Source organism: Bemisia tabaci, chromosome 6, assembly GCF_918797505.1.
Source record: "Bemisia tabaci chromosome 6, PGI_BMITA_v3".
Lineage (NCBI taxonomy): Eukaryota > Metazoa > Arthropoda > Insecta > Hemiptera > Aleyrodidae > Bemisia > Bemisia tabaci.
The window spans coordinates 42,597,264-42,620,091 of record NC_092798.1 but is presented as its reverse complement, the minus strand read 5'-3'; the positions used below and the strand labels follow the sequence as shown (position 1 = coordinate 42,620,091).

Sequence of the window (22,828 nt, the reverse complement as noted above, 5' to 3'; positions counted from 1 at the left end):
TGTCGTGAGCATAAGTTCATCGCAACGTTGGGAATAAGAGAAAGCCAGTGCGCCTTCGATTTTCTGTATATGCAACACGGGCTTCCATCGAGCTCGGATTCAGACGTTGTTGCAGTCAAGAACTTCGCGTCGCATCAATTGCCTCCTCCTGTCTAGCTGCGAGATACTAATCAGATCATGTTGTTGCATTTCCATTTGGTGTGCTTTAAATTTGAATTTTTTATCTTTTACCGGTTATAAATAAAGCACAAAGGCTTGAACTGATCGTTTTGAATTTATTACAACACAATGCACCAAAAGAAGTAACTCATCAAATCAATCAGTTGAAATGATTCGAAGAAATTGATCAAATTTCACGATGATTATGAGGCCTAGAGAGAAGTAAGGCGGACGAAGTAATCGTGTCATCCTATCTCTACAATTAAACTCTCTGACCCTCGAAATTTTCATTTTTGGTGACAGTTCTACGGCTGAGTCACTTTCCGTGATTTTTGTGACTACGAGTATCAACAGGCGATAAAGTCCCTCGATGAGCCTATCCTAAACGGATTTTTGAAAAAGGATCCTGGCATCTATATATTATGTGATAAAGATAAAATACAAAGATAGTCCGAATAATTTAACTAGAAAATATTTTTTCATATATTTTTTGGTGTATTTTCTTCTAGTTTACGTGATAAAGTTGTGATATTTGAACAATATAAATTTGCATTTTTGTCACAGTTCGTTCTAGCGTTCTACTTTACCGATCTCCATGATTTGTGCGGTCTTTAATGAGATATACTTTCTAAATGAGCCCACTTTTTTCAGATTTTGGAAATATGACTCGGTTTTTTTATATCAGGGTAGACCGGGGAGCTAGGCAGGGTAAAAGGCGATGAGCTTAATTTGAAATTCCCGCCAAGCCGTGGCAGAAAATTGGACTAAACCAGAGGTGTTGAGTCTTAGTTCGTCACCACGTACTTGCTTATAATTCGATTTCAGAAAAGACAGCCGGGAACGTCCATGGGGCAAGGTAAAGGAAACAAGGGTATGATCCTTTGCTACAGACCATCCAAAATTGACGAAACTCTCCGTTCCATTCTTTTCGTATCAGTCTTGGAAGGAAGTTTCAAAAAAAAATTCGATTTTTATACATAATTCTTATTGGACCAATGCAAGTTGAGTACGAAAATAGGCGTTTTCATAATCGACTCTCATAGGTCCAATTTTCTTAGGTTTCAAAATTTCCCTCCGAGGCTGAAATGAAACAAACGGAGAAGAGCGTTTTGTAGATTTTGGGTGCTTAAGGGAAGAGCATACTCTCTTTTCACTTACCGTGGCTTAAGGGTGCCTTTTCTGTATTAAACCTTGCCTTGCTTATTACTCCAGTCCTCAGGTGATACAGTGGCGAATTCTCCTATCTAGACAGTGTAAGTGGTCATTTTTGGGGTCAAAGTTCGTTTGAAAGATCTACAGGACCAATTTTCTTGAATTTGGCGACTACTGATGGGGGAGAGAACTTTGATAATCCCGCTTTTTTGTTTTTATTAAGTCACAAGTACCCACGAAGCGGGCCCTGGAGGGCGCAAAGCGCTTAATGGGGGTCAGGCCGCGTAGCGGCTAGGACCCCCCCCCCCCCCCCGGTATATAATTTTTAGATTTCAGAAAAATTGGGATTATTTTCCCAAAAATTATATAGGTACGCTAAATAATTGAGAACACACCATAATGTAAAATTACACACGTTTCTCAGAAAATCTGTATTTTATCCGGAGAAAATTGGCAACATAAAATTACCATAAGCGGATTTTTATTCTTGGCATGACTGCGTATAAGGCACTGAAATAAATAAGGAGCACCAATATTCTATTGATCGAAGTTTTCCGAAAATCTTACAGGTACATTAAATAATTGAGATAAAACTTTAATGTAAAATTACACACGTTTCTAGGAAAATCCGTGCTTATCCGGAAAAATTTGGCAACATCAAATCACCGTAAGCGGATTTTTTAATAGCAAGGCTGCTTATAATGTAATGAAATAAATAAATAAAGACCTGGAAAGTTCTTTTGATCTTAGTTGTAGAAGTAGTGTGCGCATATTCGGGACTTGGGCGCCTTCAACTCGAGCGATACTTCCAGCTTTGCCGGAGAGTTAGTTTAGTTGCGTGACCTAACTTAACCCAACCAGAGTCTGTTGCAAACGGTTCTCTAGCTCTGTGACCGATCAGAATAATAAAACTCGTCCATGTTCAATTACACGAGAGGCAATTCACTTGTTCTACCGTTCAGGCATTACTTTCCATGCATTATATTTTACAAGGAAACTCATCGATTTGTTTTTTCTCAGAGTTCTTACGTGAATTATTGTCAGTTTGTAGTTTTGGTTATTAAATTCTAACTCGCCTCATGCATAAATCGATTTTTGTGAAACTTAGTCACAGGTCGGTATTTCTGGACGGAAAGCTCGAATTTTCCGGTCAAATTTTCAAAATATAAAAATCCGAGTGACTAAATAGACTAAGATACCACATCAGTTCCTATTAGGTCGATTATTGGGAAACTATGTGTCAGTGGATATTTTATGATAAAAACTTGAATTCCCGGTCAAATTTTCAATTAAGGCACGCTTTATTTTTCTGTCAATTTTCAAAATCAATCTATCCTCATCTGATATAACCCTCTATATGAGCGCGCTCTTCAACAATTTAGTGTTGAAACTGCTTCTCTTTAAAATTTCTATTATTTTTGTCGATGATGAAAAAACACGATGAAAAATGGTATCCACCGCATGTTTCTATGCGTCTTTAGACTCGGTGATAGCTGACGGGGGGGAGGGGGGTCGTCATATAAAATAATTCTTACTACCCAACCCTTGCATTTCTTATTACTCCGGTCCATCTGGGTGATAACTAAGTGAATTCTTCCCTTTAAACCATGCAAATGCTGGTTTTTTTTTTATCTAAGTTCGTTTGGAAGATCTACCGGATCGATTTTCATAATTTTTGCGGCTGCCTATGGGGATGGTCCTTTGATAGTCCCGCCCTATTTATATTAAGTCACGATAGCCCGCGAAGCGGGCCTTGCCCTCTGAGGGTTGGACTGCGCAGCGGCCAGGGAGCCATAGCCCCCAATTCATCATATTGAGTAATCAAATGTTTGCGGTTAATTTTTGAACTTTTCCTCTGCTGTAATTCTTATATTAAACAAAATTAGACTTTGATATAATCCTGGATCGGGTGGATTCTAAAATGTTCATCAGTATTAGGCAACGAGGACCAAAGTTGAGAGACTCCATAATAAGATGTACCACTTACGCTCTTTTTGTTTTTTATATATAATGAAAGTATTTATGATAAGCTTTTTATTTTATGCTTGCTTGTATAATTACATTTTTATGTCTGTGGAACTGTGGATGCTCAGGGACCCACGAGCTACTGTTTGTGGAAATTGTGGACTGCTGTTTTGGAGAGTAGAATATTTTAGAACACTTACCCCGAAGTAATCCCGCACATCTGTGTTTTCATTTAAAAATTCTTGAGCTGCTGGTTCGTCCCGACAATACGTGACATGTTTGTCAAAATCTCTTTCCTGTGATTGAAAAATAAAATACAGTAATTATTAATGATGTGGTAAAATGATGGTCATAAAGTAAGAATGGATAAGTGTAATGACTTCGGGATTGCACCGTGACTGATTTTTATATCGGATCTGAAGTTAGCACCTCGGCGTCAGATTTTTTTTAAAAATATGATTTTATACTCTTATTATATCAAAGACATATTAAAAAAAGGACTTCGTTTCGTTTCGTTTCAAAAATCATAATCCAATTTTTTAAAAATATTTTCTAAAAAATGTTCTATTTAAACACGAAGATTTCTTTTCAAGAAGAAGTGTAGGACCGAAAATTGAAACACTCCAATCGAGATACAAGTTTTCAAAATTTCACCATCGATATGCATTGTAGGCAGAAGATAATAATATGTGATTGAAGGGTATAACATAATTCGACGGTACAAGGCACCACGGCACCACTATCCACAGATGTTGATATAAATATTATATCCATGGTATACTTTATTTTTGCCTCAAAAATTCAAAGTTTATCGGTGGCAAAATTCTGAATGTAATTTTTTACTTTTAGAACCTTTTCCTCAATATCAAATAAAAGTAGCTCTCAACAATTTTACCCTCATTCCAAACACCCTTCAATTCTGGTGACAGCTTAAACATACCTCGAGTGAGGAATGCACATGAGGGGCTTGGAGAACAAGGCGCATAAGTGCAGTTTTTACTATTCTGAGAAATACGTGTTTTAAATCTTAAAATCTCACGAAGCCTAATGGTGGAAATAAAATTCAAATTAATTTTTTGATGCTTTAAAGATGGAATTTGGGTGTGAATTTTTACGGAATATACATTGCAAGATTAGTTTCGGTTCAAATCATTAATACCTCATTTTTGCAAAATGTACGCGGCCTGTCCTCCAAGGTCCCCCCCCCCCCCCCTGTGGTTCATTAAAAGTGAGGAGAGAGTGGAGTTAACTGTAAAATTAGATCGCCTCTATCATCTGCGGGTAAATTCAATAAGTGTAATTGTAATTTTTGGGAATCAATTTGACAATTGCTCCTAGCAACTCTGGAAGGAGAGTGTAGTGGAAAGAACCACACTAATACCTACGAATAATGAAATGCTTTAACCGCATCGTTAGGGGTAAGCACCTTTGCAAGTATTAGAGAGTTTATTGAGCATCAATTGGTGAAACTTTTATTATTAAAGAAAAAAGTAAATAGATATAAAAGTAATTTTTTGGGAAGGTGGATAGAGTTATATAAGAGAACATAGTCACCATGTGTATGATGGAGACGTTTTGCCTGAGATCAACCTTCAGTCGGTTCAATGGCGGTAGCTACGATACGCGCGCCGTACTGTGCACTAACTGGGGAGTGTCGGTAGCTTCGAACGGAGAAAACGCCTTCAAAAAGCCGTGATACAATTTCGCATACACTAAAGCTGCATTAGTTGCCTATCCGATGAATCGTAATTCCGGCGTTTTCCCTCATCATATCTTAGGACTGCAACCGTATTGGTGCAGCACAATGGTGAAAATAGAAAACTCGTATTTAGGCTCGACGTTATGAATATTATACAGTATTTCATTTTTTAATGGTACAAAATTTGATCATTCTTCTACGATATTTTGTATAATTTCCCTTCGTTCGCTCAGGAAAATTTTTGGAAAATTTAATGAGTAAAATCGCCGCGATTGTTATATTTCTTTCTAGTTTCCACTCAATGATTGGAAGATCAGTATTGAGTTTCATTTAAGGAATATTTAAAACTCATACTGGATGTTATAGCTCAAGATATCATAGTATTATAGACGCCAAAGTAAGGTCTTTAAAAAATAAATTGTCAAATTTAAGAGAAAAATCAATGACGAGGCGCACATCGGCGTTGAACCTGGAAAAATGCGTATCTTGGTTGCGGTGTTTCAAAATCTACGCTCCTTTTTCATTTTTTGAAAATAAACCGAACAAGTTTCATAGCTTGAAATTTTCACAAAATACCTTTCACTGAAAGAAGAAAAATTATCGAAGTCTTTAAAAATGCACGTCAAATGGTTTTCGAAGTAGACGTAAAAGTAACCAAGATACTTAATGTGAGTATTACAGAACATATCCTCTTTTTTTCTTTTCCTTTAAGATATTATACATGTCATAGCACTTTCGCTAAATGTGTCATGAAACGTAAGCAGAAGTTCCCGATAATATGAGATGTTACGTACCAGTCTGAGAAATGTCTTCCCCAATAGTCGTGGCTCATTTGCGTAATATTTGACCCCCTCGATTAGCACTCTGAAACAAAAAATATAGGAAATTAGTATTAATCTATTGAATTGTAACTACCTGCGAACAACAAACATTGAGAGACAAATAATGGGAACAAACCTTGATGTAAAGTTACTTACGTTTCTCGAAAATTCTGTATTTTAACAGGAAAAATTTGGCAACATCAAATTACCAAGAGCGAATCTTGTTGCAGCATGGTCACTTATAAAATAATGAAATAGATAAAGAGCTAGAAAGTTTCATGGATCAAAGTTGTAGAAGTAGTGTGCACAAATTCAGGATTAGGGCGCTTTCAACTCGAGTGAGACTCCCACCTTCCATTCTGTATTTTATCAGGAGAAATTTGGCAACATAAAATTACCATAAGCGGATTTTTATTCTTGGTATGACTGCGTATAAGGTACTGAAATAGATAAAGAGCCCCAATATTCTATTGATCGAAGTTTCCCGAAAATCTTACAGGTACATTAAATAATTGAGAAAAAACTTAATGTAAAATTACACACGTTTCTCGGAAAATCCGTGCTTATCAGGAAAAATTTGGCAACATCAAATCGCCGTAAGCGGATTTTGTAATAGCAAGGCTGCTTATAATGTAATGAAATAAATAACTAAAGAGCTGGAAAGTTCTTTTGATCAATGTTGTAGAAGTAGTGTGCACAAATTCGGGACTCGGGCGCCTTCAACTCGAGTGATACTTCCAGCTTTGCCGGAGAGTTAGTTTAGTTGCGTGACCTAACTTAACCCAACCAGAGCCTGTTGCAATCAATTCTCGCGAGTACTGTGACCGATCAGAATCATAAAACTCGGGCATATTCAATTACATCAAAGACAATAAATATGTCCTACTGTTCCGGCAATTCTTTTCATGTATTATTCTTAACAAGGAAATTAATAAAATGGTTTTTTTTTTCTTTTTTCTTTTTATTCCGAAGCTCTCCGTGAATTTTCGTCTCTTTGAAGGTTTGCTAACTCGACTCATGTACCGATCAATATTTATGAAATTTGGTTACAGGGCGGTATTTTTGGACGGGAAACTCGAATTTTTAGACACATTTTCAAAATTAAAAAATCTAGGATACTGGGCTTAGACTAAAATCAGACTAAATTTGAAATTCATATTTTTTTTTTCTTTTTGTTGTTGAAAAACTGACGTGTTCAGTAATGACCGTCTGAGGTTTTAATTGAAAATTGTGACCTGTACCTATGGTTGGTGTACCTCGGCTGTGCGATGTGCTTGGATCTTCTGAAAATTGTGTGCCACAACCGCATTAAACAGCGATTTTGTTACTTTTACATTATATATAAAGCCCACAAACATTTTCCAATATAGACCGTACTGATAATGCAATCTAACCTCGTTTCCTCCATGAAATTCATTGACTTAAGCAAAGTAATGGGTCAAGGCATCATTAAATTTTCTGTCAGAAGGAGTATACCTAATACAAGAGGGAATTTTGCAACGCGAAACGTATTTAGGTTGAAATCGCTTTTTGGTCCGCTAACGACAACACTATTCTTTCTTTGTTTAAATTCACTATGATTATCCATCATAGGTAAGGGCTAGAATCGATTGTTTTACGCACATTCAAATTAGGAAAAAGCAGCGTTGCCATTAGTGGACATCTAAAAGAGGTTTCAGTCTACATACTTTTCGTCGTTTCATGTCGCAAAAGTTTACTCACGTCATAAGTATATTCCGTTTGATAAAAAAAATCAACAGCATGCAGTTGACTGGGTCGCAATGTTTTCAAATCATTGATTGATGCAATTCAATCTAATTTTCAAGGTTTCCTTAGTGTTCCACGTTAAAATTTATTGCGGCAATATTTTTGTTACAGTGCTCAGATGAGTATATTGCACATATTGCCCGATCCCCAAAATTTGACCAATTTCCTCCACAAAATAATGTCAGAAAATTATTTTTCCACAAACACCGTGCAGGGTGCAGAGAAGAGTTAACTTTTCACTCTAAAGATGGAAAAACAAATTTCATATCCGGGTGACCCTGAAACTTTAATCTCATGTTTAGCTCTATTGTATCGCGCCGTTCCGTCTGTCAGGCACGATATAACTTCGATGGAGAGGCGAGAGCAAGGTTGCCGATATTCGCGTGATAAACCATCATTTCCACATCTGTTGTCATGAGGGATTTTGGAACAGCGCCGCAATTTTGTAACACACAGCAGGTGATCGACAGAATGGTCTCATCTTCGTCTAAACTTGAGCCGCTCCCGGAGCCGGAAGCTAGAGATTACGTCAGTCGAACGGCCAAACCTCCAGACGAAAATATACGTCAACCTCCCTTGTCAATTCGTGCCGTCATTTTTCCGTCACTTTACTGAGAGGCGAGGTATATTTTTTGAAGCATATACACTGAAAAAAATTAGTAGATTTAACCATAATCTGACACAGAGATACGAGTATGGTAATAAACACCAAAGTCTATGGTAGCATTTACCGTAATATGGTAAGAATCGCTTGATTTCTGTCGAATCATACTACAATTCTGGTTATTTTTATTGAATGGTATCTCCGTGTAAAAAATCAAGTAGACTCATAGTAAATGGTACCACATTTTTTTGTGACATGCGGAGATCAGGTACATATGGTCAGATCATTTGTATCTTTATAGCACAGAAAAGTTGCACCGCTTGTTAATTGGTCTACGATTTTTAGACTTCCATGAATCTCTTGTGGCTACGGTATAAGCATATCTTTTTTTGGCCAATGGGCCTCAGAAAGATTATGACGATTCTCCAGCGGAAATTGACTGCAGATGTGACGTTTTTAACTTTCTATTTCTCAATTAATTCAATGAACGACTGTCTTCAAATATCCATGTTATTATGACCCAATGTTATCCAAATAAATATTTTTGTCGGTGAGAGAATTACATTCTTAATGAGTCTATTTCATGATATTTCAGTATATTCTTCTTTATAGATGGAACGTATGTGAAATTTTCATTTTGTTTGTGTCCTTATGGAGGTATGAGGACCATGAAGGCCTTTTTTGCGCATCTAGTCAAACAACCGTGTCTACATGACCAAATTAATATTGTAAAGGGCTTACATTGGCTATATCAAATGATACACTGGGAATAACTGTAAAGGAGCAATGGAATTGCGAGTGTCGACTTCAGTTTTTAAGAATTTCGAGTCACTTTTTCTTCGTGGAAAATTTGATTGAAAATTTATTTTCATGTGCTTTCATTTCAAAACAAATGAATAAATATTTGAAATATATTCAAAGCTGTACGTACAACACTGCAAAACTGATCAGTTTTGGGTTCATTCTTGGGATCGATGAAGAGTTGCTTATGACTTTCTCTCACGACTATGCTCTGTTGCAACTATTTATCGGAAATTTTAGCAGAACGGATAAAACGAAGAGTGGAAGTTAAGATTTTGACACGATTTGCGAAGGCGGCTCAGCTTAAAATTAAGGTCTCTGTAAAAAAATAAAGTTTTAATTTTTAGCACCCTAGGTGACAGATGAAGATCAAATGGTCAAATTCAAAATTACGTGGTACTGAAAATTTTGCGGACCCATCATGTCATTCTACCCGTGCTAATGGTTGTTTCCATCTCTTCATAAGGTATTATTTATCCCAAAGTTGGATGAGAATGAAACATTTAAAAATATGACAACACGGGACTCTCCGCGCGTTCCATTGTTTTCGACTTTTTTCGCCTGCCTCCACGAGACAAAATATGAAATTCTAGAAACTTCACAACGGAAATTGAAAGTCCAATCTCTTAAGGTTGAGCCAGATTGCCAAACTAGTCAACGAAAGGAAAAATTCATGACATAAATTTTAAGTACATTTACGGTCAAAGCCGACTTTATTTGAAAAATTGGCACCCACATTATCAAAAATTGATATGGTCTATAACAACCCTTTTGAATTAAAATGTTCGTCTTTCAAGTTTGCTTGCAGGAGTTAGGGTGCACATGAGCTCAATTTACATTGAGTAGGTAAAGTAAACCAAAAATTAAACATGACTACGAATTTTAAATAATTGGGTCAGTGGCGTGGCGTGCTTTGCGATACATCGATTGTTATGTCATTTGAACCTATGGTTAAGAATCTATTATTAAGGTGTTCGCTGCGAACACCCTGTTTATCGATACTTTTCCATAGGTTTAAACGGCCGATCAATCGATACATCGCAATTTATGCCACGCCACTGAATTGAGTGCCACAAAAAGGATTGGACAAAAAATCTTCACTCAGATCCACGATCACAGATTTGACTCAATATTAAAGTACATTAACGAGGGACAAAAAGTGTATATGGGACGAGATTCAAGATGCGTAACGAAATTTCTCTTAAAACTGATCTAAAATTCCAAATTTTGCAAGCAGTTTAATTTTAAACTAATTTTGAATTATATGAAACGACTTGATTACGCTCGAACAAGTCCACCACCCAATTAAAAATTTAGGGTTTGTAATTTACAGCAAGAATGAGGCACTATTTTCTGAGATATTTATACCGTGGCGAAAAAAACGAACCTGTAGTCTTCCTGAGAGAATATTTTCATAATCGCCATTTCAGCACAAACTTATCCTTATTGAAAGGAGAAGTATGGAGAAAAATTGACAACATAGTCTTCGGCGAAAGTAAGGTGACACACGATTGATTTGTTGCAAATTTTGCAAACTCTGGCAGCGGACCAAACCGACAGCCTGCTGTCCACATTTATGATCGATTCTTGTTCAATCTCATACCTGCTTTTCTTTTCTCTCTTGCCTTTCCTTCCCTAGTTAGATTCATTGTTTCCAGGCTGACCCTATGTAACGATTTAGGTGTATATTTACACTAGCTGTTCTCTTGGAAATGGTACCACTACCATATCGATATTAAATCAGAAATAAACTTTGATATTCACAGAAAGAAGCCACTCCAAACGTACATAGGTACAGGGAAACTACGACAGCACAGATCTTAATTACAGTGCTTCAGAATTTCGGCCCCCACTTCATTTTTGTGGAGATTATTAGAAACTGTTCCTGCGAAAAAATTTTCAGCAAATATTTTTGCGAGGGCAGGAAAAAATCACACCGCATTCCGCTGAAAAATAATACTCTATCATCTTTCGAGAAAATAAAATGAGACAAGGAATCTAGAACGCCTCAATCTGAGATAAGTGGCTCCGTAATTTTCTCATCGGTATTTATTTCTGGGCTAAAAAATGTAATAATTTATTGTGGAGCGGAAATAATACATAAAGTGTATGGGACAGAGTTGATAATGGAATCTGCATTGCAGTGCTCTTGGAATATTTTATAACTGTAAGTAGTGTAAGTCCAATATTTTTATTGCGAATACAGAATTTAAAGACTATTCATATGGTAGAAGCAGCGAACCAGGAAAATACAGTAAAAAATGAGAGAAATTTCTGGTGAAACGATACGATACCACGTACATCAGCTTGTAACATTATATGGTTTCCGTTATGGAGGTGATAAAATTCAATTTCTAAGTTTTCAATGCTATGCGGGGCAACCCCCCATAACCTAACCCCTCTCATCCTATTACTAAGGATACTATATTTGGTTTCAGAATTAATATCAACACAGAGACTATAAATATAATTAAGATGTTCAAAAATATCATCTTTTTTTTCAATATAAAATTGTCTGTAAATTAAAATTCTAGTTGTCACTATTATCACTATGAGAATGAATACTGAAAACTTTTCATCTGGTAAAAAAAATATATTAGCTTACCTTACCTTATACGTCTTCATTTTACGACAAAATTAAAGGTATTGATCTTCGAAGCATGGTTTTTGAATCAAAGAAAAATGAGTTAGATTGAAAAGAACGAGGGAAAGAAAGTTCATTATTAACCATCGATTTGACAACTCCTCCGTGGCGGCCGTGACGTCAAATAACCTCAAATTTTTCCCACGGATTGCGTCACACTCACAAGCCGTCGTTTTCACGTGGTTTGTTTATTCCACTCGCGGAGAGCTTTATTGCTCGCCGATTTTTCCGATCGGGTAAACTGTCGATTTCGGACCGCAACCTCCACAGTCAGACAAGCGAGCTTTTTCGATGCATCGAAACTTCGGACGCAGAAAAGCTCCCTCTACAATCACCGAATTTCGATACTATCGATTTTCGATGCGTCGGCATAATCTGGATTCTGCTTGACCGGGTGGTTCAACCATGACGGTGCGTCTGTGTTTTGATCTTCAGATCTCATTGGATCGATACATAAATGCGGCAATAAACAACCCTCCTGCCGGCTGACGAATTTGCACGCTCGCAATAAAAAGTTAATGACCTCGCTCCCACGTGATGGTCGATGGACCGCGTTCCTGTTAAACGTTCTTTTTGCCGGTATCTCTGCAAATTTTGTTTTTAGCTCCCTAATGACTCAGTGCCGAATCATTCTCAGTTACACTCCTCTTGAGAATCGATAACTTGAATGTTATAGCTTTTAATTTTGGGTGTAGAGGAGGACATTGCGCAGAAGAGTCTTGATTATCCGCAATGATTGGAAACGTAGGGATCGCGGATAATCGAGACTCGTGGATAATCGAAAATCGCGGATAATGGAAAATCGTAGGATAATCAAAAATCGTGGATAATCAAGTATCGCAGATTTAAAGTAAGATACAGGATGTGATCGGTAGTTTTTCCATTTTTTTGCCGCGTTTCTATCTTTCCATAGACTGAGTAATCCGATTTTTGCACTAAAAGCGTTATCACAATGTTCAAGCTTTGCATTAAGACGCATTGTTATATCCTGCGCCGCTCGGCCTGTGACTGGGCATCCCTTATTTCTTACATGATTGAACCTTAAAAAGAGAGCCTCCGATGTTTTATGATAAAATCACGCACGATCCAGAATCGTGGATAATCGATATTCTACTGTATTTGGTTGGATCTTGTTATTTTGCGAATCGAACTGCCTGAGCACGATATTTCGGATTACATTTTGCGACTAGGAACTACTATTTTTCACTCATTCATTTCAACACCTATCTGTATAAAAAAACTAATGGCACACATAGCGTTTGGAAAATGAGTCAATAATAGTACTTTCTAATGGCAAAATAGTTCATATAAGAACCTGATAATTGAAGCTTAGCAATCGTCGAAACACCAAGTCCCTCTGTTAAAGAATGAGGATTGTGTGTTTTGAAAATCTCTGTGGTTAATATTATCAAACAAGTTACAGAAAATTGGGATTTCCACCAACTTGGTCTCATCAATCATTGAGGAATCAAATCGAGGATAAATGCCTTGAGCACTGCAATATTTGCTCCTTCGCTAAAAGTATTACGAGGTACACGTGACGCATGAATATTGAAAATTACCTCCTAATTTAACAGTCAATTTAACTTAACTTGTAAGAGAGTAGGTACATAAGCGCCGGCACTGAGGAGGGGCCGGGAAGCCTGCCATCCTCTCCCCCCCCCCCGCAGAAATCTACTTAGCAATCTTTGGAAAATGTTGGAAATTTTGCTAATTGAGAGGGTGACATAACTTCCGTCTCTAACATTGTATTTCAATAAGATTTTTGGTAGAAAAAGCTCAAACTTTTCCCTAAGTCGACTCAATTTTTCAAACTTTTCTCAAAGAGGCTCCCTCAACCCTCTTTGGAGCTTTTGTATAAGCCCTCTTACGAAGCTGGAGGACAAGGCGTTGCGCGCTTTGCGATATACGGATTCATATATCATTTAAACCTATGGAAAAGGATCGATAAACAGGGTGTTCGTAGCCAACACCTCACTAATCGATTCTTTACCATAACTTCAAATGAGGAATATCGATAATCGACCATTCACACCTCGCCACTGCTGGAGGAGTCTCCTTAGTTCCACCTCAACGGGATATCTTTTTGTGCCTCCAAACCTTTCTTGGTGTGCTCTTCTGCCTCCTACAAAACAAATCTATAGTTCTGCCCATGGATGGGTATTAATGTTTTGTTATTTCCGATTTACAGTTCTTAAAATTTTTTCGGCTGTGTGTAATCATATTCATACTCTTCTCAAAATACTTACGTATTATGGAAATCTGAGATCTGTTTTAAGTTTCCAAAGATCAGATCCTTGTTGTCTCGTATGATCCTGGGTACTGAGTTGTTGTCTAGGGGTTTAAGGTACCGCTCCACCACCCGCCTGATGTCTCGGCCAAATTCTTCTTCTGTTTCGACTAGTTCTCGGATGACAGCCCTGAACAAAAACACAGCTTAATTTGTATTATTTCGATTACTTTGAGATGAAAAAGAAAAATAATCACCGGAATAATTATTGAATTTCATAAATAAATTTACATGGAGGTACGTAAAAAAAAAAATGAAAATGACTTTAAATCCAAATACGGGTAAATCCTTGATTTAAGACGATATAGCTAGATTTTTTATAATGGGTCAGTAGCTCACACTGATGAAATTTCAATTTTTAAAAATTCTGGATACTTCCAACTTTTTATTTATACACATATACATTAAGCCGCTTTCACAGCGCAACCTCGCGCTCTGCGACGCCCAGTCGCCATTGCCCCATATCCTCCCAGAGATCATCAGGCAATTGCCACCTTCTGATCTCCTCTTCACCCCTTATCGCCAACCTTTCACAGGACGTTCACGCCGTCTTTATATTCATAATAGACTTATATATTATCAGACTTATATTATAGACTTATCTTTATTTATAATGGACTTTTTATTTCTAATAGAAACAAATTAGTTTCCTATTTTAAAGATGCAGGCACTAATGCCCATGATGTGATGTCGACCATTTTGTCTCTGATAATTTATATAAATGTACAGCGGTCATTTTAAACTACCACTCTGAGGCAATTAAATAGCAAGTTAGAACTTTCGTGGTATTGTTTCATCGAATGAAATGACGCTGTTTACCAACAAATTTTTGATTTATCATGATGTAAGCAATGACCTGCAGTTCTGAGGGGTCAAAGACGCCGCTTTCCCAAATGTTGGCAATAACCTAGTGGTCTAGTTCACTCGGTTTGATCTATTCTTAAAGTTCATTTTCCCATTCAAAACAATCTGCGGGTGTTCGTAGCACCGTGATTAATGTTTAGACTTCGCGATCATAGCCGTGATAAATAGGCGTTTTCTTAGGTTAAGCAATCGTGGAAAAAACGCTCGTCATAATTCAAGGGTCAGAGAGGGGAATTTTCGAGGTAATAACCCGTATCCGAAACGGCGGCAGGGGTCCAAAATTTAAATTGAATGAAACCTCCCAGCTGTTGCTTGGCCACCCGTCCGATTTGAAACTGACGCTTGAGCTTATGAGTAAACTGATGTAGCAATGAACTTACAGGTAGGTTACTACTGCTCGTGGTTCAAGTATAATTCAATCATTATCATAAGACAGTGCCGAATTTGCATGTTGGTAACAATGTTTTTCCTCCACTTAAATCCATACAACCCAAGCACTTGCTGCCGTGGCTCCCCGTACCCCCAGGTATGAACAAACATGTAAATTGTAAACATTGTAAACTACATTGTAATCATTGTAACGATGTAACGTTGTAATTTGTAAATTTGGACCCTGTCCTAGTGTCCAAACTCACAATAGGGCTGCAATAGACCCACCAATTAGCATAATTATTCTTAATCTCTATATTAATCAGTAAATGTCTTAATATTGTAAAATAGGTGAAATTCTGAATAAAATAAAAAAGTCCATTATAAATATCGATTTTAGGTGAGGCAAGATGTTTCACCAGATCGATTGTTTTATATTTATTTAAATATGTGGACGAGAAACAGTATGTTATCAACTTTCAAGAGTCGCTACTATCATCAGATCTATTCACAATGTGAAAAAGTAGCTACTATATATTTTTAAAGGTACGGCTTTTTAGGGGCGCAAGTTTGGGATCGACGGCGGCATGACACTCTGTCGGAGGAACTCGATCGGATGTCCTATGACGATGATTACGCTTTGTCTCACGAGTTTTAAATGATTTGGGAAAAATAACTCATCAAATCGACGAACTCTCCTTTCTACTTCCTCTCATATGCTTCTCATGTATTCAAAAGTTAAAATCTAAAGGCCTAGGCCTTCAGGAATTCTATATCCTATGATATGCCAAAAATGTCAACACAAATTTTCGTTCAGAAGCTAAAAATCGTTTAAAATTATTTGGTATCATGCGAATTTTACAGAGAATTCTTTCTTACAAGAGCAATGAATGTCCAAAAGAAGCAATTGTCCAAAGTAGGAAAAAAATCGGAATTCCAGTCCACGTGTAAATATTTGACTATTTGCCTATAGGCATTTGACAAAATGCGTAATTTTACTTTTTGTCTGCGACAGATATTCATAGCCTTCTAAGTTGGGTAGCACGTAGCACGCCCGCGTAGCATCAGGTTTCTTAGAAATAGATGATAATTGACTTAGATATTACGTTTTGAAATTAACTTATCTAAGACATTAAAAAGGAAAAATTAAAACTCTGCATGAATGTAACAGTTGAATATCAAAACTCGTTAGAGGTCTTATGGATGATATTCTACTCTTAATAACTTACTCGCGTTGGAAATGGGCTTCGTGGATGGTTTGGTCATCAGCCGGGATTTCGGCTTTCTGTTCTAACCTCAGGATCTTCGCCGGAATCCACCCTTGTTTCGTCGGATCCTTGATCGATTGCACCATCCATCTGTAACACAGTTTCACAGAACGATCAGTCACACGCATTGATGCGACAAAATTCGGTGAATATTCGTGTTAGTTGAACATAAAAAGCGCCCTAGGAGGGTGACACATTCTTGATAGCTGCCGCTACAATAAATTGTCGCTCCAGTAACATATAAGAACGTTACTAAATTTCAGGTGAGCTGCGCCAAGCTATGCATGAAAGAAACACAATAGGCCTCATCTCAAAGTTCAGTTGCATCCCTGCGTTGGCGGAATAAAGAGCTGCACTAATATTTTGTGACAAACGCATGACAATTAAGCTAAAAAATCAAAATGTCACACAAGTGTCTATTCCGAAGCCTATGAAATTGAGTCTGAAATTTGGAATAGGCTCTGAATGAAATGAGTACGTAGCGGAATAGATTTTCTGGAGTCTTCAGCGGGCTGATTTATGCAATCGCGATACATACAAAGAGTACAAAAGAAGAATCGAGCGATCCCTTTGGTTGAAATGGATTTTTGATTGTTATAGACTAAGTGAGGGAATGATAAACTAACTATGGGATTTCTCGTGGGTTGCTGTTAGTTAGTCTATTACTTAAATCTCCTTAGTCCATTGGAACAACTAGCCTTCACCGATAGAGTCGCTTCATTTTCACTTAGGTTTTTTTGATTATCGCTGTGTTTTTAATTAACAATAATCAAACGCCATAATTCATCAGAAATGGCAAACATTATTGCAGAGGTGCATAATCTCTACAATCCGTCGAATCTATTCCCAGGTTCGCGATTTATATCTACCAAAAAGTGTGTGCACCGCGGTAGGTCCGATACTGAGAAATAAAGGATATTAATCTTAGAGCGTGTATAGTGATGTATGCGCAACGTGTGAGGTATTCTTTCAGTCTTGTAGGCGCTGATGAGCGTTCCGCTTTCCGTTCTGACCGCGCTCCGCAATGCGTGAAGTATTCATGCAGTCGTGCAGGCGCTAATAAGAGTGCCGCACCGGCCTGCGAAGTATTCTTGCAGCCTTGTAGGTACTAATAAGCGTTTCCCACCAGCCGTAATTTAGTTCCAATTAGGCGCTATCATTCAAACTTTTTGAGCTTTTCCTTTACCTTTTTTGTTCATCGCTTTGTCTTATCAATTTCATAAATTAGCCTTCTGATAAAAAAAAGTAGAAAATTCACTTATCGAAAAATGTATGGACAGATTCAACCGAAGTCAGCGTAACTACATTAGATGTTGTCTAATTTCCTCAGATGTTTTATTATTTGTTTTTTTTTTTTTTTTTAAAAAAAACGAGGCAAAATTCTGATTTCAAATTACGTAAGTATATAATTTTATACTACGATGTACGAGTCATGAAAAATTTACATAAATGTTCTAAATGTTGCGTTGTTTCGATTTCTGTTAAAAAAAGACAAAAAATAGGCATGACGAGAATTTAGTTGGCAACATATACCGGTAGGCTGGTTTTGGTTAAAACTGTCCGTTTGTTTTTGAAACTATACAACAACAAATTTTAAAGAAAAAAGTATCTACATTGATTCCAATATTGTTTGACGTCATTACATTTTAAATCGTCAACAAGGACGTAATTTACGACATCTAAGGTAACATCGTAGTCACATAACGCATAGACCACCATCAACGACGATAGGTGAATGCTTCAATTGCGACAAACTTGGTGGAAAATCCTCGCGAAATCCACTCCTAGACACCCCCTTCAAGAGAGCCATTTAATTGACATCTCAGGCACGCGAAAAGCAACAGCACCCATTAATAAAGTCGCATCTTTGATGTGTTTCAAAACGGTTCTTGCGAACGGAAGACCGCCTATTAATAATTGCGTATAAATCTCGTTTTTGACACACACGAAATAGTTGTTACACCGCGTTGCCACGCAGGACCAAATCCGACTTGAGCTCTGTTGATACTGACGAAAATGACGTGTGCATAATTACATTTCTGATACAGTTAAGCGGTTTATGTTCTGTACGGGCGAGTAGCGTGCCTGATGAAACATTAAGGTTTCCGCGATATATATTACATCAGCGTAGAGGGATTTTCTTACCGCGCCGCTTCCGTGAGAAAATTGCTGCTTTATTTTTGGGGAAATATGCTCTTGGTAATAATTCAATTGTTGACGCCAAATCGACCGTGTCCGAAATTCTCGAGGGTCTAATTAAAGCTGTTGCCGTTATCTTGATTTACGCTTCGGAGAGGCGCTCGCGTTATTCTATCAACGCTGAAAATGCAGCGAAATAGACATGCAGTCGTGGCGTTAGCGATGGTTTCCGCATACCGGCGCCTAAGTTGTAAGTTATTGACGGAAAGAGGAGAATCCAATTAATTTGAAAGGAGTTTATAGTTAATTTTAAAAATCTTATACGAGGATTTTCCATTAAAAAAAGTAAACGAGTCATTTAAAGAGCAATGACAGTATCCATTGTAAGATTTTGTTCTTTTGATGCGGTCGTTGTCGTTGATGTACAGTATTTTTCTGTGACACTTTAAAAGAAATTACAGTTGATCCAAAGGTAATTTCCGCTAAGAAAATCTGGTATATTCAATAGAGCCACCCTTATTCTTCACTTAGAAACTCTCACTTTTCGCATAATATGGCACTTTGTTTAGAAAGTGCGACCCTTCTTAAATCTACACAGTCATTAGACAAAATTCCCGATTTGACTATATTTTTATTGGTCTCTGTTTTTTCAATGGTGGCCTTATGAAATAATAAGGGGAGAGGGGGATCTGTTAGTGACTCCGCAAATTTTCTGATGGATTTTGCTCTCTTCAAAAATGATTGATCATCCCTAAATGGCCCACAATTCGTTTGATTTTTCGTCACGTTTTCAAGACTACTTCCTGAAGATGTCCAAAAAAAGTATCCAAAAAAACGCTTAAAAAATGAGCGAGAGGGTATGCACTTTTTGAAAGATTGCCAATACTGAAACAACTGTTTCCTTAACTTGCCGTCGATACATTGCTGCAGAGAACAGGCGACTTGAGTGCACTCAAGCTCTCGGGTAAATTTGGGTCGAAAAATCATAATTTGAATTATTAGTGAAAATGGTATTATTCTTGAGCGAGAAATCGGAATTTATGCATCGGAAAACCTTAATATCTCGATTAGAGATAGCTCTCAATAATTTTCGTTGCACACATCGTGTTCTACATACATGTAATCACATTCGTGAAAGTTTGTTGGGAAACCATGTATTGTAATAATGCACCTTGTCTAGTGGGCTTTTGTCTTCCGCATAGGCATAACACAAAATGCCTGATCCGACAATGAGTTTCAATAGACATATAAGGGCGACATACAAAAGGGACGATTGACAGGTTCACAATAACAAAGCGACGATATTTTGATTCATGACGAGTATTTGAAACAAAGAAAAGTGAGGAATGCCGGGCGCGACGAGTACGAGAACTGGATTGTGGTCCTGGTGAATCGTTTAATTCGCGGCTCGGTTTTGGCGCTCGTTCAGCCACCGGATTAGTCGTAAACAGCCGCGATAATTCCAATTATTGTTGTAGAAATAACCGTTGGATTGTTGCGTTTTAATTACGCTTGATGGCTATTAATCAACCAAATGGCCACCGGTATAGTCCTGTCCGCCCCGATGTTCCACTCAACTGCTGCCAAATCTACCTTAAAAATACTTCATTCGACCGTTGACAACTTATTCAGACCCTTTGTGGTATATGCCTAACCTAGCTAACCTAACCTAACTTTATTAAAGTAGATAAGATAAAAAATCTCATGACGCATATTCTAATACTAATTTTATACTAGGGTAGAGGGGTGGGAGAGGGGTAAAATACTGCTGTGGGGTAAAGTACGAGCCATCAAATTTGCCATAATTACTTCAATGAAAAGCAAATTTATTGGGAAAATCGTGAACATTTTCCCCCGAATTTTCCAGATAATTTTGTTCGCAATTTAATCTTAAATATATGAAAATTTCAAGGGAGAATATGCATAACTTTCCTAAAAAATGCAGGTTTTATTCAGGGAAATTTGGCAACTTTCAATTGTTCATACGGCGTTTTGCCCTACTACGGCAGAGTATACCCCTAGCGGTGCTTGTTGGATACATGTAATCCTGTTCATTGGATGTCCGTATTGCATAAGTAGGCAACTGAAGGGGCATTAATTTCCAGCGCTCAGTGCATCACGTTAGAAAAACATTGATTTAGAGGAAGATATCTTGCTTAGCAATTCGCAACCTCTCCATGCACTGTATGGATCACGACCTCAAGAAAAGGATTAATCACGCCGGGTAAAATTTTTAGGATTGTATACATACCAGGATTCTATAACTTGCACTTTTTTTACTTTAACGAATATATAGCTGCGATCTGCTCTAGTAGAATAGAGACTAGTAGAAAATATCTTTGATCCGGGTCATTTAAACCATACTTTAGATGTACATAGAGACTTGTGTGATCGCAAAATTAATTGTTTCATTACTTTTTTGTTGAATCCTGGGGCTGCTCTTTTAATTGAAAAAGTCTTTCGCTGGCATACATCGGTTCCTCGTGATATTATAGAAATTTTCCTCCAAAACTGCAAGAAGTCAATCAAACACTTTTCTCTTAGCGGCAACTTCGCTTCAGCGCTAGGGGAGCTTCCATGTCGAGTTAGCTTTTTGAACATGTTTGATGGCGCTTTCATCTCTGAAAATCACTGACATAGCTCATTAGCGATTAGCGCACACGAAACAGGAAAATTTCTTCGCAGTAACCTTGATTGCAATTTTTAGAGCTCTCCCACTAAATTCCTATTAATTTCCAAGGTCAAATAAAATCCTCGAGCTGCAATTATGGATTAAAGGAAGACGCGGAAAGCCGACTTATCCGGAGGTACTCCGTAAGTGAATGGCGCTTGTTTCCACTTCAGAAAATAAGACTCCTCCCGTGACAGCTGGCGATCCCCATAGCCAAGTTTTGCAATTCCTTAATTAAAAAACACGGTATATTGGCCAATTTCATCTTAGAACTGGCAACATCGGTGCTGATAGTGGGCGGGGCGGGACGGACGCGATTAATGAAGTGCGTGCATGCGAGTTATTTTAAGCTGTGCGATTGTATTCTTGAATGTAACACCCCAAAACATGTGTTTTGCGCGCGGTAGCAACACGCAGCCGGTCCGAATCTAAGAGGAGGTCGGTCTCACGAATGAGAGTTACAGATTTTGAGGAGAAACGTTTGATGGTTTTAGACATTGGTAAAAATAACTTCATATCAACTTCCCTCGACTTTTGTAAAAGCTGTTATTACATGGGCCAACCAGAAAAGTCTCAAAACCGGTCTAAAATTTAAGAGGAGATTGGCCTCACGAATGAGAGTTACAGATTTCGAGGAGAAACGTTTGATGGTTTTAGACATTGGTAAAAATAACTTCATATCAACTTCCCTCGACTTTTGTAAAAGCTGTTATTACATGGGCCAACCAGAAAAGTCTCAAAACCGGTCTAAAATTTAAGAGGAGATTGGCCTCACGAATGAGAGTTACAGATTTCGAGGAGAAACGTTTGATGGTTTTAGACATTGGTAAAAATAACTTCATATCAACTTCCCTCGACTTTTGTAAAAGCTGTTATTACATGGGCCAACCAGAAAAGTCTCAAAACCGGTCTAAAATTTAAGAGGAGATTGGCCTCACGAATGAGAGTTACAGATTTCGAGGAGAAACGTTTGATGGTTTTAGACATTGGTAAAAATAACTTCATATCAACTTCCCTCGACTTTTGTAAAAGCTGTTATTACATGGGCCAACCAGAAAAGTCTCAAAACCGGTCTAAAATTTAAGAGGAGATTGGCCTCACGAATGAGAGTTACAGATTTCGAGGAGAAACGTTTGATGGTTTTAGACATTGGTAAAAATAACTTCATATCAACTTCCCTCGACTTTTGTAAAAGCTGTTATTACATGGGCGGTATTTTGCAACCAGAAAAGTCTTAAAACTAGTCTCATATCTAAGATGAGATCGGTCTCACGAATGAGAGGTACAGATTTTGAGGAGAAGCGTTTGATGTTTTTAGACATTCTTACAAATAGCTTTATATCAACTTCCCTCGACTTTTGTGAAAACTATTATCACATGGGCGGTATTTTTCAACCAGAAAAGTCTTTGGTCAGAAAGTTGGTGATTTTGCCAACGTGCGTTAGAGTTCAGTGCCAAACTGAAAATCTCAATAAAAACTGTGCTCGAATGAGCTTATTCTCTCTGTATTGAGATTTTCAGTTTTATACTGAACTCTAAGCTATACGTTGGTTGGCAAAATTACCAACTTTCTGTCTAGACGACTCGTACGTCGAACAGTGATCTTGGAGAAAAG

General features: G+C 37.6%; 1 protein-coding gene across 6 annotated transcripts in view; it reads right to left on the bottom strand.

Moving 5' to 3' along the window:
• Positions 1–22,828, bottom strand: part of Obsc (Obscurin) — a 252,766-nt gene that overhangs the window by 124,929 nt on the left and 105,009 nt on the right. For all 6 annotated transcript variants that reach the window (XM_019050687.2, XM_072301410.1, XM_072301413.1 and 3 more), the window contains 4 exons: positions 16,365–16,493; positions 13,862–14,032; positions 5,770–5,839; positions 3,477–3,572 (listed from right to left, as the gene is read on the bottom strand). In XM_019050687.2, coding sequence (XP_018906232.2) covers positions 3,477–3,572; positions 5,770–5,839; positions 13,862–14,032; positions 16,365–16,493 — 466 coding nt within the window. The remainder of the gene's footprint in view (positions 1–3,476; positions 3,573–5,769; positions 5,840–13,861; positions 14,033–16,364; positions 16,494–22,828) is intronic.